The 16,671-nt window shown below is 36.2% G+C and overlaps 3 protein-coding genes across 4 annotated transcripts; all 3 read right to left on the minus strand.

Annotated features, from left to right (window-relative positions):
* Nucleotides 1-1,945: 1,945 nt before the first annotated feature.
* LOC116127966 lies at nucleotides 1,946-4,368 on the minus strand. Its single transcript, XM_031413627.1, has one exon. It carries the CDS (start codon nucleotides 3,834-3,836, stop codon nucleotides 2,259-2,261), a length of 1,578 nt encoding a protein of 525 aa, XP_031269487.1. The 5' UTR covers nucleotides 3,837-4,368; the 3' UTR covers nucleotides 1,946-2,258.
* A 2,507-nt stretch (nucleotides 4,369-6,875) lies between these two features.
* Nucleotides 6,876-10,226, minus strand: LOC116128018. The gene is made up of 3 exons (XM_031413690.1): nucleotides 9,516-10,226; nucleotides 8,823-8,973; nucleotides 6,876-8,738 (listed from the first exon to the last, which is right to left on the minus strand). Exons 2-3 carry the CDS (start codon nucleotides 8,956-8,958, stop codon nucleotides 7,315-7,317), a joined length of 1,560 nt encoding a protein of 519 aa, XP_031269550.1. The 5' UTR covers nucleotides 8,959-8,973; nucleotides 9,516-10,226; the 3' UTR covers nucleotides 6,876-7,314.
* Nucleotides 10,227-11,315: 1,089 nt separating this feature from the next.
* On the minus strand, nucleotides 11,316-13,710 carry LOC116127859 (UDP-glucose 6-dehydrogenase 1-like). 2 transcript variants are annotated; one of them, XM_031413522.1, is made up of 2 exons: nucleotides 13,564-13,710; nucleotides 11,316-13,043 (listed from the first exon to the last, which is right to left on the minus strand). In XM_031413522.1, the coding sequence occupies exon 2, from the start codon at nucleotides 13,031-13,033 to the stop codon at nucleotides 11,591-11,593; it is 1,443 nt and encodes a 480-aa protein (XP_031269382.1). In that variant the 5' UTR covers nucleotides 13,034-13,043; nucleotides 13,564-13,710; the 3' UTR covers nucleotides 11,316-11,590. The 2 variants fall into 2 exon arrangements, with proteins under 2 accessions (XP_031269382.1, XP_031269383.1); XM_031413523.1 differs by having other exon boundaries at nucleotides 13,521-13,666.
* Nucleotides 13,711-16,671: the final 2,961 nt, after the last annotated feature.

A 16,671-nucleotide genomic window follows, 5' to 3' on the forward strand; every position in this document is an offset into this window, starting at 1 on the left:
CAAATGATCTTCACTTCCCTTTCAATGCCAAGACACCTAAATACCTTTAAGACCTTANAGCATTAATTCTTTTTTATTTATAGATGTCAGTTGTGAACATTGATTTAAATACCTTATTTTATCATATGAAAAAATAAATAGAAAACTATAATGAATTAATGATCCTATATTTGTTCTAACAATTTAAGTCAAAAAATATTAACTTACTGTAACCTACCCATTAAAATAACATAAGAGCCTGACCAGAAGGCCGGTCCCAGGTCCATGTAAACAGGCAGGCCGAAACATAAAAACAACCCAATCATCTACACTCGAAATGCTGCATTATTATTATTATTATTTAGTCTGCACTTTTCAGATCCACAACTGGAAAGTTTTGATGGAAATAAAACTTTGCAATTAACCCTAAGGGGTTGACTTGACTGTAAATGAGGTTTACTAGAATTCTTGAGTTTCTGAGTTCAAACCTTAGGACCATGTACCATAATAACATTCTGACTTGTATGGTCCTATAGGCTTGTAGGGTGTTCAATGGATCCTAAGTACAAGTTGGCCTGGACAAAAAAGCTTTGCAAAAACGTTTAAATAGTGAAGAGGATGAACAGATAAGTCGGGTCAATCAATGTTGACCCATTGGGGAGTTTTGTTTATAGTTTTAGATAAGAGTAATACTACACCAATAACCATTTCTCACAATCCTAATGTGGCAACTCGTAATTGGTCAATTTGTAATTAATTAGTAGAACCCATGTGAGACTCGTTGTGAACTGACCAATTACGAACTGTCACGTCAGGGTTGTGAGAAATAGTTGTTAGTATAGTATTATTCTTTGTATAACTCTACTTGAAGCTTTCTTTGAAACTAAAATTGTATATATATAATGCCAGTTGACTTAAGCCTCCATCCATCTCTCTCTCTCTCTCCATGTGTGAGTGTCTCTCACACACACTCAAAGTATAATACAATAAAATAAAGAAGCAAACATAAAGGAGACCATAACAAGTTATGTGAGAAAAACAATGCATAAACAGTGAGATAAGTTATTTAGTTCAATGGTAGGTGACTTCACAACCACCATCAGTCACATTTCCTCTTCAATAATAAATAAATTAAAGTGAATCAAGTTTTGATTCCTCATAATGTCACAAAACTAATCTTTACTTGGAACTTAAGAGTTTCTCAACCACTCCTCAAATGATCTTCACTTCCCTTTCAATGCCAAGACACCTAAATACCTTTAAGACCTTATTGGATCGTCTTTCTCTGCCAAATAAACTTCTCTTTTTCTTTTTTTTTTAATAAAAAAAATAAGACCTGGGGTTGACCTTAAATGATGAATTATTCTATGGTAGAGAGCAGTGATAATAATTGGAGCATGTGAGGTATGTTGTGTAAAATGAGAACCCTTTTTCATGTAAAGAAAGGATCGCATTAAAAATCAGCAGATGCATTTACTCAACAGTATGTTAATAAGTTCTCTCTCTGAATTACAAATCCTTTGGCTTTGCCTTACAAATGGCTGTGCATGCATAACTGTAGTAAATGTAAAAACAGAGTTTGCCTTTGGCTTTCGCATGTAAATTTGTAAAAAGGAAGCTTCTCTCCTAATCCATAAAAATGCACGCTTTTTAGTATTTCCCATAAAGCAAGGTTTAGGTGGTCCCAGATTCTTCTAGTAAAAAACTGGAAATTCCTTCAAGTTTTTATCATAGATTATACATTAATATTTTCATTACTTGTATAAAGGATTTCAGTTAATTAGGACTGGTATAAAACTAAGTTTGTGTTAACAGAAGACCATTGGTACTTACTGACAAAGACAACTGATATCCAATGGCTTCATATATAAGATAAGGCGATTCTGATGTCTATGTTAAACCAGAAATTTGTTTAAGTTAGCTTGTGAGTTTAAATATGCAAGAAGAAAAACAAATTAACATCAATGTTTTAAGATGAAACACATAAGTAAGTACATCAAGGTTTTGCAATTAAATATGAAGATAATTTTGTAAGGGCTCTCCTTAAAGTCCATAAGCAACAAATAAACATTTTATACCTCTAAATCCATATCCTTGAATGTGAAGCAAAAGGAAAACACAAAAAGCATTCACCAACCTGTCCTGTTTGTACACTCTAAGCCTCTCTTCCATCTTCTTCATCATCATCAAACTATGCTAAAAACTTCTGAATTAGAGATCAAAACCCACCACCGGCAGCAACTCATGCTTCTGTTACTTCCAACCAAACCAAACCGAACCTACCACTGAGCGAACCCTGCTTCGGCAATTGCCTCTTCCTCCATTGGAGCAGGAAGATTAAGATCAATTAGACCATGCATTTCATTTAACTGTTGCTTAAGTACCACGGTTCTATCTTCACTTCCTCCAACAAAATGGGACCTCTTGTGACCTCCTAAAGCTTGGCCAGACTTGAACACCCTGAAGCAGAATGGACATTCGTGGCCCTTACTTTTCTTGGATCCCAATCTTTTCTCAACACTGCAGGACACACTCTGCTCAATTGGGTTTTTGCCATTGCAAGACTTGGAAACTTTATTATTATTATTATTAGGAAAAGAATCCGTCTCTAATCTGTTTTCGCCGCTCTCGTTTATTGATTCGCAGCAGCCATTCATCTTACTATGGCTGGCTGTGTGTCCCCAAAGAGACCGATGTGAATGGAAGACCTTGTTACAGGTCAAACACTCGAATTGGCTTCTCTTCTGAGCGTTGTTGCTGAAAATTTCAGGACTTGAAGAATCATTCTTAGCTCTCTTTCTTGAATCATGTTTAGTTGAAGCCCTGTGTACTTGAGCATAATCTTCTTTTTTGGTCAAATCCTTCCCAAACTCAGTTCTCTTGTTAGAACTTTTCCCCAATTTTACACCACACTCCTCAAATCGAGATTCGTATTCCTCTCTAGACTTCTTGAATTCACCATTCCTGATAAACCCATCAACAGAAGCATCAGATTCAACCTTCTTGGGTCCATTTCTAAAATACCCAGAATCAGAATTATCAGAAACATCAATTTCAGCAGATTTAGACTTGCCGTCTCTTTCTTTCTTCATTACCACAAACTCATTACAATTCGAGACACAATTCAGACCATTCTTCCCAGAAATTTTCATATCAATAGACGATGATTTAGCTTCCAAAACCACTGAATTGTTATCAGAAGAATCAGCAAAAGAATTCAAGCCCTTTTTATAACTAGAATCCCTGGACAACATCATCAAACACATAGCCACCTCTTCCTGTTCGTGCTCTATCCCTGAAACAGCTGAAGAACCATTTGCAATATCAAAAGAAGAAGAATTATAAACATCAGTACTCTTGTAACCAAGTCTCTTGGATCTCCTTAGCCTACTTGGAGCGGATGTTTCAGTATCTGATTCACTATCCATTATAAGTTTTTGCTTCAAATCATGACTACCCTCTATATGATCTTCGAAACCGGTTTTAAACTTCTCAGAATGACAAGCCATGTGACCACAAAGAGCTTTCAGAGATTGAAATCCTTTACCACATTCTTTACAGACCATTTCTTGCTGTAAAGTAAGTGTGCTTGAATCCGCAAACCTCTTTGTTCTCTTTGGATTCTCTCTAAGAACATAACCAGATTGTCCACCAGCTTCGAGCCCCGGCTCCTTTTTAGTGCTTCTTCCATAGAGAATCTTGTCTATGTCGAGCTTAGCCACACCTTCTTCCGCTGCAGCTGAATTGCCGCCATTATTATTCATGTGAGTTCTGATGTGACCGCCCAAGGACTTGCCACACGGATATCTCTTGTGGCAAAACTTGCAGATGAACTTCTTCTTTTGATTTGCTTCCATTTGTTGATCTGATTGTGATCACTAAAAACTAAAAAATACCCAGTAAACAAAACGAGATCAGTAACTCATAGTTTACCTTAAATCTTCAAGAATGCTGCATTCATCATATTAAGCAAGGTGATGAAGAAACAGAGAATCAAATCCAGATCGAAAAGCAAACAAAATGGTCCACCCAGTTTGCTTCTTGTTTTCTTAACTACTGATTGATCAGGAGACGATCAACTACCATGGTGTTGAGATGTGACAGTTTTTTATTTGTGCAAGTACGAGATCCGACCCATGAAAAAGAGACCCCTTGAATCCCATTTGTTCAAGTACACATATACATAGCATAAACCACTCTTGAATATTAAAAAATCAATGGAGTTTCAAAAAAAAAAAAAAAAAAAATGAAATTTCAAAGAGACGGTCCGCCAATGATGGCGATGAAGGGGCATATGAAGAGAAGAATCAAAGCAAAAACCATGACTCTTTCTCTTTCTCTCTCTCTCTCTTCTTTGTTTTGTTTTGTGTTGTAGTTGGAGGAGAATTCCATGCATGGAAGCAAAAGATTAAAAAGGGAAGAAAAGATAGGCAGCACGTGTACTCAAATGAGGACCCTTCGGTGTTGAATTGAACGGTCAGGATTTTGAGTCTTTTGAGATCCCAAGGAGTGAGGAGTACTAGATTTATATTACCAAACTGAAACTGAAACTGAAACTAGAACATCCAAACTATGCCCTTTACTTTGTCTCTCTTCGCTTATAACTTCATCCACAACAACTCAAAGTGATAGCTCAGAATCTCCAACCGTTATTGATTTCAGCTTCCTCATTTAAAGACACTTCATTTCCATTTCTTTTTTGGCCTCATCCCTTTATCAATTTGTTTTAGTTATTGTATTTTATTAAAAAAATATATAAACACTGTTCTTATCTAAAAAATAAAAAATACTAATTTTATCCTAATGTAACTTACACAATCGCTGATGCCATTAGTAGGAGTAAAAGACTTTTTTTCATCCAAATAATGGTTTTATAACACTTTTTCACTCATAGACTTTTAAAATACAATTTTATTATCCAAATTTAAATTATGTTTTCAATTTTGACATCGTTGTAACCTCATACCACCATCATTCTCTTCCATGATCATCACTCATTAAAACCCCTCAAACTCTACTCTCGTCGACCCTACCAATCGTCGACAATTGAACGATTAAGGTTTGTGCAACTGTCCCTCCTAAGTCAAATTTCAATCAATCCCAACAGCCAAAATCCAACATTCCACCACCAAAAGTCTCAACGGCCTCCCATCTTCAAAAGCCCTAACAACCTTGACCGAGTTTGCTCTATGTTCACCTTCAAAATATAAATTTGGATAACAAAATAATATTTTAAAAGTCTGTGAGTGGAAATGTATCATTAAGCTATTATTTGGGTGGAAAAAAAAAAGTTAACTCCATTAATAATGTAAAAAAAAAAATTGTTAATCTATTACCATTTAGTGGCCTTTCCTAAGAGTATACTTGGGGGGTTCAAAGGATATTAAATATTGTGACCTGTCTTTTCTAAAAAATGTTTGGTACAAATTTAAGATCTCATTGGCATAATTTCAATAATGGCAACTAACTGCAGCTTGACCCTCACAATGTGCCAACTCTTCAATTTTTTATTGATAATGGTCTCCCAAAAAATTAGCACCTCAACTGTGCTATAGTTTACGTTTCACCAATCGCCTTTTATTGTAACTGTTCCTCTGATTATGAAATCAAATTCAATGTGGAATTGTTTATAAAGTAAATTCTCATAAAATTGCTGTGTTGTTTCCTTTGACGTTCAAGTCAAGCCAGATTTGTAATCATCCTCTTGTCTAATGCGGCAACAATTAGTCTAAAATCTTTTTATTTCTCTTTATTCTATTGTCTACGGTGCAATGCATCTTCCTTGGTTGGTTTCACTTTTGTTTTTCTAGGGAACGAGGAGGACCCATTTCATTGATAGGTTGAACCCAAATAAATTAACAAGTAAATACCACGACAAGGGAAAGAAAATGTCTTAAAACATGGAAATCAAGCATTGGCAACATTATTACCTCTAGATAGTTTGACTGTTCGTTTGAGATTTTTGAGTGTATTATTCAAGAAATCTCGAGTTTTAATCTCCACGATTATTAATAAGGAGTAATCGTTGAAAACTTATCTGATCGTTAACTTTAGAATGTTAAGAGATTAGTCGAGGTAAATATAAAGTGGATCAAACACTTTGGATAGCAAAAAAACAAAAAATAACGAAAGTCCTGACAACATGTGTTTCCCAAAAGCTTGAAAAGAAAGGGATTATATTATATGGGTTGGTTGGTTCTACAGTCAGCCGACGTGTTACCAGTGCTAGGGCTTTGTCTTGGTTCGTTGGATTCAAGATGACCTAAAGGCGAATAGTTATTAGCTTGTTTTACTGTTTTCAGCGATTATCTCTGAAATTGACCAAAGATGTGGCCAACCAATTTAAAAGATATCACCATTACTGAAAGGATTGACTTTGAATATAAATATTATCATTATACTAACGATCAACGCGTTTTTTTCTGGTCAATCTCTACACGAAAGTGCTGCATCACTAGAAAGCAGCAATACGCTTTTTTTACTTTGTTTTGTTAATTCAATTTCTTCAAAACATTCTTATCCAATTTAATCTTCCACAGAAGCGCAAAAAGAAGTCTCCTATCAAATAAAAAAAACACGCTAATCCCTGGAGCTAGTCAAAACAAGACTACCTGACATAGCTTAGCTGGTCACCGAAAGTATCGAGATGGAGAGTTCATGAGTCAATCCAACCACAAAACTTCGTCTTTCTAGCACTAATTGTTACGGCGACTTCAAGTGTACAGTTAAAAGACAAAGGCACCACCAACAAAATTTGGGTTGTGCAATTATTCAGTGGGGAATGAAAGGGGATTAAAACTTTAAGTTATCACACTAGTTCACTTCAAATTCGATGTAGAGGAGTACTACACCAAACATTAATCAACAAGAACCCAAAGAAAGAGAAAAAAAGAAAAAGGAAAGAACACATCAAAACCTTTCCCACTGATACTTCAGTTCAGTATACACGAAAAAAGGGGAATCATCTCCTTTTTCCCTATCCCACCTGTACAAAACCCTTGACAAGTGTTGTTCAAATGCCTTATACATGTCAAATTACTGGGTATTATTTTATCTTCCTTTATTAAAGTAATTCTAAGTGACACTTTTGGGACCCTAGCAAGAGTTCTGGTTTGGGCAACTCAAAACTGACAAAAAAGATTCCACTGGGAGTGCTACAATTTGCTCATGTACATTTCAATATTTCATTCCACAAAAGAATGTACAAAGAAATTCGGAGGACAAAATATCCTATTTTTAAATAAAAGAAGTTTTCTTGCATGACACTCGTTAACTAAGTTGTGGCCCTACTGAGGTACCAGTAGGGAATTTCTCAATGAGCCACTAACAGATGCCTTAGTCATATCTTGTCTTCGTATCCCAAGTGCCTTGGCCAAAGATCTCTTCAATAATGTTGCATGTAGGCAGGAGATCAACACCTTTTATCGGACTTGGATACCTTCCATCCCAAACTTTAGCATCACAGGAATCCAATAAATTTACATGACCAACCAGATCATTACACTCGTCAAGTTTACCATGCAAACTTTTACAAAGGTCAGTCTTTGCTCCACTTAAATGCAAGGCATGTACAGCATCAAGTGGACCACAAGAATCGACCATGTCATACTCAAAAGACGTACACGAGTCATCTTGAACACTAAGACTGTCACCAGCTCTCCCTGTACTTGTATCTACATGTGGAACTACAGAATCAACCCCATCCCCATTCGATGACATTTCCATGCATGACTGAGATAGATAATCTAACCCATAATCTTCTTCAGTTGCATCAGCACCAAAATTTCCGACATCTCCATCACTGTCATCACCATCATCATCATCTTCATCAGAACAATCCTCTTCAGAGTCTGCTAGCTCATCTTCAGCAACAGGAGACACAATGGCAGAGTCTTCATCTTCTCCTGAAACTTGAACATCATACTGATCCCCATGATTTCCATGCCACTCATCATCATCGCTATCGATAGCCAGAGAGTAACTTCTATTCTGAGTAGCCCGCCTCCGGAGCATGAAGACATTGAAATAATAACTGACTATTTCTTTTTTGGTTCTGGAAGGGAACACTGCTGACAAGTGCTTCCAAAAATTCCTACCTAATGATGCAGGATTAGAATAAACAGCATCATGAAAGGCCTGTTCCTCTTCTTCAGTCCATTTCCAGGACACCACCTCTCCCATGTCACATAAACCCAACTTAACAAATTTTTCATGCCCAAGGGATTTCAAAAGCTTTTCCCGTGCTTCCATGATATGCTGTTGTACACATCTGACAGAGCCCTCGTCCAGGCAGTCGCAGTCCATACTGCCGTCTCCAACCTTGTCAGTGTTCTGTGCAGACGAATTTGAGTCAGGCATCGGAATAACACAAGTCCCCATCAGCTTCTCTTCATAGTCATTGTCAACATTGTTGTCTAATCCCAGATAATTTGAGGAACTGTCATTCATTGTGGCTTTACAATCTGATATGTTCTTGTTTGTGTAGGGGTCCCAAGATGGAAGGCTGGCCTGATGATTTGGTCCAAGAGGAACTTGTTTTTTGGGGGAGCGGTCCAAGACAGAAGAATAGGAATTATCAAATGGAACAAATATTCTCCGTGGGAAGTCATATCCAAAATGTTCTAGCGAAAGAGATGCATAAGATGTTGACTTGGACCCAACATCTTCCTCACTGGAACTGCTGGTGAATTCATTAACAACAGTTTCACTTTCAGATTCCCTTTGCCATCCATGTTGATAAAATCCATCCCCATATTCACCTGGTTCAAACAAAAATACTATTAGTTCAAGTAAAATTTCAACATTTAAAAAGGTTAGCACTTATATTTCAACCATCGTCTTACCCGAAAAAACAGTTTCACTTATATTACAAGGAACTTGTTGATATTGAGTCAGCTTATTGTTAACATCAAGCTGTCTTGAATGTTTACAAGGTAGCTCCTGGAATTCTTCATCATCAAAAGGCCGCTTAAATCCCATGTCTTTAACCTTAAGCTGCAATATAATCACTTAAGAGTCAAGCCACAATGTCTACGATACTGAACTACAGACAACGGTACACGCAGTAGTTCTAACAAGCATTGTTGGTAATATCACATTCCCAGTCTCTGTTCCTTTTTATTTTTTTTTTATAAGAAAAGGTTAAATCATTTACACTAAGAATTCCAAAATTACAAAAACGTGATTAAATGTTATAAAGCATGAAAATGAAAACCAAAGTAAGGGAGTATTGCCACATTCATTGTAGACTGTAGTTCAAATAAATCACTATTCATCAAAAGAATTCAAAACATGCATTACCTCGATGGGTATTGCTTACTGTCAAACACTCCGAAAAGGCATAAATAAATTGTAGGCAGTAAATAAACAAGTACACTTACTGGTAAGTAAAACTTGATAATCTAGTAACATAAAGAATAATAAAAAAAAAAAAAAAAGCTTAGGAAAATGATATTCACAGTAATTTAAATCAATTTTCAATTTTCTATGAAATAAGCTTAATAATAAAAACTCAAATTAATAGAAAAAGATTATACCTCAACAGATATGTCGAGATCAAATTTCAGACGACTTGAGACCCTTAAAGGCTTAGTTTAGACGAAATCAGACGGAATAATACCCTAGAGAAGCTTAATTTGACGTGAATTTACGTTTCCCCAATTGACATATAAAAATACAAAGAAACCCTATTTTATAGAAACCCTAATTTTTTCTACAGAAACCTAACCCTAGAGTCCCAATTTACGGTCAAAAAGACAAATTAACGACACAAAAAAACACGAACCAGTTTCGAATCGATCAAAGGAACCAAACCCCTCTCGAAATTTACAGATTTGAAACACCCTAACGAACCGAAAAATTCGAAACCTAGAACGGAATCAGATCGAGACTTATCTACAAAATTAGAATCGGATGAGGGAGAAATATTAACATAGATCGATAATAGAATTTAAAAACACGAGAGATCGAGAGATTAAGGGTCTCAATTGAGGAGATCGAAACCCTAACCCTAGGATTGTGTAAAATCAACGACTGGGGTTAAAAGAGATACCTACAGATAGAGAATTATGCGAATTGAAAGAAAATATTCGTCGATTTGAAGATTAAAGCAAAAACTTCTATGAAAAACAGAGATCGATTTTGGGGAAGATTGGACGAAACAATGAGTCGATGAGAGAAAAGGGCATACGGTTCGTGCTTTTTGTAAAGCAAGCGGTCTGAAAACAAAACCGGGTTAATTTTGAATACCGAAATTCTCGTTTAGTTTGAGCTGGATTCTGTACTCCTATTTAAGACAAACCGGCCCGGGCTTAAGTGAAATTCCTATAAGGTCCCTACTTCAGTATTTTGTGTTATTTATGCTCGGGATTCGCATAAAGCTGCCCATTTTAATTTTTGTTGTAGAAAATTCATTACCCAAATGATTTTTTTTTCCTACATTTAGCAGAGTAATTTTTTTTAATTTAAATTTCGAACCAAAATTAGAAAAGAATATTCTTTTTAAATTAAAAATTCAGAGTGGGTGTATTTTTAAACTTGTAAAATATAATTATAACACCCATTATTCAATTTTTTTTTAAGACTAAAGTAGTAATTGGGTTTCTTTATTTTAAGTAGATTTTTTTCCGAGTGTTAATCTAATCTAATATTAATATACATATGTATATAAAATCAAGGTGTTCAAAGTCGAATCCAACTTAAATATACCAATATTAAATCCAATAATTTGATAGATTAAATTGATTTTATACGTAAAATAATTATAGAGCACTTATCTTCCTTTAATAAAGATAGTTTTTAATCTGCTAAATATTTTTATTGGGTATGTTAACATTATAAATATTTAATTCGTGCTTCACAAAAAATAAAAATTGAGAATTTAAATTATTATTGTTATGATTTTAGTTCATTATAAAATCAATTATTCAATTTGAAATGTCATTAAAATCTGGTTAAATTTATTAATTTACAATTAACAATGTATGTTAAGTGTATATATACTCCATCAAATGATTTCTTCCAATTAAAAAATTTGCGCTGTAAATGAAAGCTGTATTCCAACTTCCAAGTGGGAAGAAAATTTTATTCGTGAAAAAGTATTTGTTTATTTATTTTTCTCTAAAACAAAGTAAAGTTTTACCAACTACATGAGACTTTTCTATTTACATAAATACCAACATGAGAAATTAATGTTCTTTCTTTTTCACAGCTACCCTGCCAATAACTTAATCAAAACTCTCTTAATCTTAATTCAGTAGAGAATAGTCCATCCTTTGCCAAATAAATTAATTCATCAGCCAGCAATACTGTCAGGCATAAGGTAGAGAAACTGGTACTAACATTCGATAAAATACTGTTTTATTACATTAAATCAAGTAAACAATAATAAATTCGGATATTCTACTAACAGTACCTGACACCAATGAGTCTGGAACCAAAGACAATATGTAAAGTAAGAAACAAGTATTATAATACTATTATATATTACCCGAATGGGAAACAAAACACAAAATTATACGATGATGCTTTTATCTTTCAAGTATCTCTATTCTACCTCAACCCTGCAAATATTCTCCTTGTATAATGCCCTTTTGAGACTTCTTTTTCTCGTTTATGCCATAGCAGGCATGTCCTTGAGCCATGCATCCAGTGGCTTACCAATGGAGTAAACTATGAACCCAATTTGCCTCAGCTTCTCCATATCCACAACATTCCGACCATCAAACACAAATGCTGGCTTCTGCATGTTGTCATAAATCCTCTTGTAATCAAGGTTTCTGAACTCATCCCACTCAGTGAGTATGCAAATCCCATGAGAATCCTTTGTTGCCTCATAAGCATCCCAAGTAACTTTAACTTGCTTGACAGCAGAAGGGCTCATTGGCTGAAGATGAATGGGATGGTCCCATTCATACTTGTTCATTGATAGATCCCTCATTATCTGTTCCTCAGGAACCTGAGGGTCGTATATGCTCAACATTGCCTTGTCACCCAACAGCCCTTTGCAGACATCAATGGCAGGGGTCTCTCTAGTGTCACCAGTGTCCTTTTTGAAAGCAAATCCTAGAATGGCAATCTTCTTGCCTGAAACTGTGTTGAACATTGAGGAAACCAGACGATTCACAAACCGGGTCTTCTGATAGTCATTCACCTTAATGACCTGTTTCCAGTAATTTGCAACCTCAGGAAGGCCATTGCACTCGCAAATATAGATCAAGTTCAAGATATCCTTCTGGAAACAAGATCCACCAAAACCTACGCTGGCATTCAAGAACTTGGGCCCAATTCTTGAATCCATACCAACAGCATGTGACACTTGGGAGACATCTGCACCAGTTGCCTCACAAAGTGCAGACATGGCATTGACAGAAGAAATCCTCTGTGCCAAAAAGGCATTAGCAGCAAGCTTTGAGAGCTCAGCAGACCACAGATTGGTGCATATAATCCTGTCCACAGGAACCCAATGAGCATAAACATCTTTCAGAGCTTGAATTGCCTTTTTACCTTCTGGGGTTTCCCTCCCACCGATGAGGACTCTGTCAGGGTTATAAAGGTCACTAATGGCAGTTCCCTCAGCAAGGAATTCTGGGTTGGACAAAATTTGGAAATTAATCCCTTTGGCATTGTGCGTCAAAATCTTTTCTATAGCCTCAGCTGTTTTCACAGGGACTGTTGATTTCTCAACAACAATTTTATCAGATTTGGACACATCAGCAATCATACGTGCTGCACTCTCCCAATAGGTCAAATCGGCAGCCTTGCCAGCGCCAAGCCCTTGAGTTTTGGTGGGGGTGTTAACAGAAACGAAAATTATATCAGCCTCGGAAACATGTTTCTCCACATCAGTACTAAAGAAGAGATTATTCCCTCTGCACTTTTTGACAACCTCTTCAAGGCCTGGCTCATAGATAGGAAGTTGATCACTATTCCAAGCCTGGATTCGTGACACGGAGATATCAACAACAGCTACTGAAATGTTTGGGCACTTCAGAGCAATCACAGCCATGGTCGGCCCACCCACATATCCAGCTCCAATGCAACAGATCTTTACCATTTTTTATAATCTATAAAATACAAATACAAACAAAGTTATAATTTTAGTATACACAATCAAAACAAAAACAAAAACTAATACGAAAGAACAACAAAATTCTGATCAAACATTCAGCAAATGAATCATCTTGTTTCTGTCATAAAATTGAATTACGTTTAAATATTCAAAAACGACAGTTAATTACCGAAGGATGATTTATACACTTAAATTTCGTTTGAATATTCTAGTGTTTGTGTTAAATTGTTAATGTTAAAGAGAGAGATCAGATCTGGGAACATTAAAATAAACCGATCAAGATCTCCAAACAAAAAGAAATGGAAATCTGTGAAAATGAAATGAAAAGCATTCCCATTTTATAAACAAGCAAATTGGAGCATCGCCACCTTCTAAAATTACAATTCAAACAAACAACAGATATGCGCTTATTAACACACCAATGGCATATAAAATAAAATCACGACAAACAAAAAAGGAAAAAAGAATTGACCTGAAAGCAAAAACACGCAGAAGAAAGAAAGAGATCAAGGTACCTTGTTCTGCGTGAGATTTAGATCTAAATAGATGAATGCTTATAGAGGAAATGAGATGTAGGTGGCGAAGAATGAGGAGATCTAAAGGCTGTGATTTGTATTTATACCCATTAAGTCCCCATAATTAAAGGATGTTTTAAGCTTCTAACACGTTGCATTCTCTCCATTAACCTTTAATTTTATTCTTCTTTTTGTTTAGTTTTCAGATGAGCCACCGACACAAAACTTAGATTCGAGGGACTCACCCTTCACTTTTGTCTTGTTCTTGTATACATATTTATTTAATTGAAAAAGGACTTTTTACCAACCCAAGGTTGCATTAATGACATTTTCCACCTAAAAAATTTCAAAATATCACTTTTCCACCCAAAGTTAATATTTCATTATTACCCAAAACAAATTCTTTTTGTCACCACCATTTAAACCTTTGGTTTCCTCTCTACAAAACATCTCTCACTCTGTTACCTGATTTCTTGTCGATTGTTGACTATCGTAAAGTTAGAGTTTCTTATTCTTAGCTGATTTACGACTAATTCCGACAATGAATATTCAATCGATTACCACCATTTAATCCACCGGTCTCCACTATACAAATCCCCTCTTATCTTGGCTCCTGGTAACTCATCAAAGGTCAATTGAGAAAATAAAGTATATTTTGGATATTAATTGTATATAAGTTTTTGGTGAAAAAGTTGTATTTTAAAACTTTTTGGGTGAGAAAATGTCCTTTACTCTTATTTAATTTTATTTGAAAGTGGGACCGTAACATTCTTCTGAATCTCCTTAGATATATTTTTAAGAGTAAACTTTTCCCTCCCAAGGTTTGGCAAATCTATGTTCCCACCCCTAGTTTCATAAATTGCAGATTTATGCCCTTAAATTAACAGAAAACTGTTTAATCTAACAATTGAAAAGGTAAAATGGTCATTTCAAAGATGAAAATTTTAAAATAACCCTTCATTTCTCAAATCACCCCACCAAAAAATTTCAAAATAAACCTTCACTTCTCAAATTCACCCCACCAGCAATTTCAGGCCATTCCGACCTGTTTCCAGCACAATCGACCCCTCCCGACACCACCATTACAATCCCCTCAACCCCCATACCAAAACCCCTAACCTCCCTGCCTAATTGAACCCCCCAATCGTCGGTTGTCGCGTTTAGTGTCAATCGGCGTTTCATCCAAATTTTAGCAGGTTTCAGCACCGAAAACCATCCCCAAGACCACCAATAGCATCGCTGGCTTCCCCCCACCAAAACCCCCAACATCATCAACGACAATCGCCCGCCGATCGTCGCCGCCTCTCCCTTAGGTTTTCGCGTTTTGTCATGCCTTTCCAGCCAAATTCTGGCACCTCACCGAAGTGCAATCGGGTGGAAAAGTTACGGGTTTTGGTGAGAAGGATAAGGGGATGCTAATGGTGGTGTCGGGGAGGTCCAATGGTGTCAAAAATCAGGCCGGATTTTTGGCTTGGTCGGGATCTCCTCTAGGGGTTATTTGAGAGAAATTTGAGATATGGGATTATTTTAAGAGAAAAATAACAGTGTTAATTTAAGGGTGGAAATCTGTAATTTATGAAACCAAGAGTGGGAGACTGTAGATTAGCCAAACCTTGGGTGGGAAAATGTCGGTTTACTCTATTTTTAATAATATAGATTGAAAGTAGTATAAATTTCTGAAATGTACGAATTAAAAAATAAGATTGAAATATTATTATTATTATTATTATCATCATTTTTATTTTTTTAATTAAAAGATAGAATGATAAATTAAAAAACGGATGTTTCATATTCCTTCGTTGTAAATATGAATATAAGGAGAAAGCTTTAGAAGGCAGTAACAGTGAGGAAACAGTTGGGTGGGGGCCAAAACGACACAGAATTTGAGTAATATTTAAGTCATAGAATTATTTATTGAATAATAAATCACAATGGCAGTTAGACAATTGAATATGAGCTGATGAAATATGTTGGTAAGCGTGAGATGAGATGAACCAGAATAATTATAGAGGTGAAACAAATGGTCGGGTTAGACGAGTTAATCCTAACCTGACCCGCATCAACTCAGGTTCAACCTAGCCTATGTAAACCCCGTCGAGTGGTTGAGCCTTCATAGGCCAACCTGACAAATTATGGTTTAAAAAAAAAAAACCATCCAACCCACGGGTTGGACAAAAAAATTAAATTAATTCTTTTTTTGGGTAAAAACTCATTTTACCCTTAAAATATAGTGGTTTTATAGTAATTGAATGAGTCCTTTAGGTCATTTTCTTTTCCCATTTTTTTTTTTTTTTTTATAAATAGAGCCTAAATTCTCATATTTCCTCACATCCCAAATTCTCTCATTTTATTTATTGAAATCTCTCAATCTCTTTGTTGTCAATTTGCTCTCATTTTAATTTTTATTAGTTTTTGCAATTTTCAATTCATATTTCCAAATTCCAATTCTTCTTCTTTAATTCTTTAATTCTTTGTTAGGGCCAAAAATCGTCCTTGGCCCAAATAGGAGAACGGGACTAAATGAGGAAGAGACCAGGCCCAATCCCGATGCGGCCCAATCCGGATTAGACCTATTTGATACGAGATACAGTCGGCCCAAACCATCGAGTCTAGGCCTCCAAATCCCAGTTCACTTCCTGGACCTATGAGCAAGTCTAGAGCCCACGGGACCCACAGATCACTTTCCTATTCCAGATCAGTCTCCTATCCGATGTCACCTTCCTGTTCAGGTCACTTTCCTACTCGAGGTTACTTTCCTGTTCGGGATCACCTTCCTATTCGAACACTGGTAAGACAACTCACCACCGCCCTAATTTCTCTAGGGTTTGTATCAGAGTCACACTAGGACTCCTACTTCCACCAGGATTGGGAGACCAGACAGTCACTATATAAGCAGAGGTCAGCCCTCTCAAAAAAGACATTACATTGCACCTTCACACCCGAAGCTCCTACTTGAGAGCTTCACATCACTGTCGTAGTCACAGTCCCCGACTAGACTTCCAGTAACGTCTTTACTCTCTAGCCCTCACTATACTAGCCTCTTTCAGCCTTGTTGACTTGAGCGTCGGAGTGCCTACGGCAAACACCACCCTGGTGTTTTCCGTTCGC

This window comes from Pistacia vera, unplaced genomic scaffold, assembly GCF_008641045.1.
Source record: "Pistacia vera cultivar Batoury unplaced genomic scaffold, PisVer_v2 Contig196, whole genome shotgun sequence".
In the NCBI taxonomy this organism is placed as follows: domain Eukaryota; kingdom Viridiplantae; phylum Streptophyta; class Magnoliopsida; order Sapindales; family Anacardiaceae; genus Pistacia; species Pistacia vera.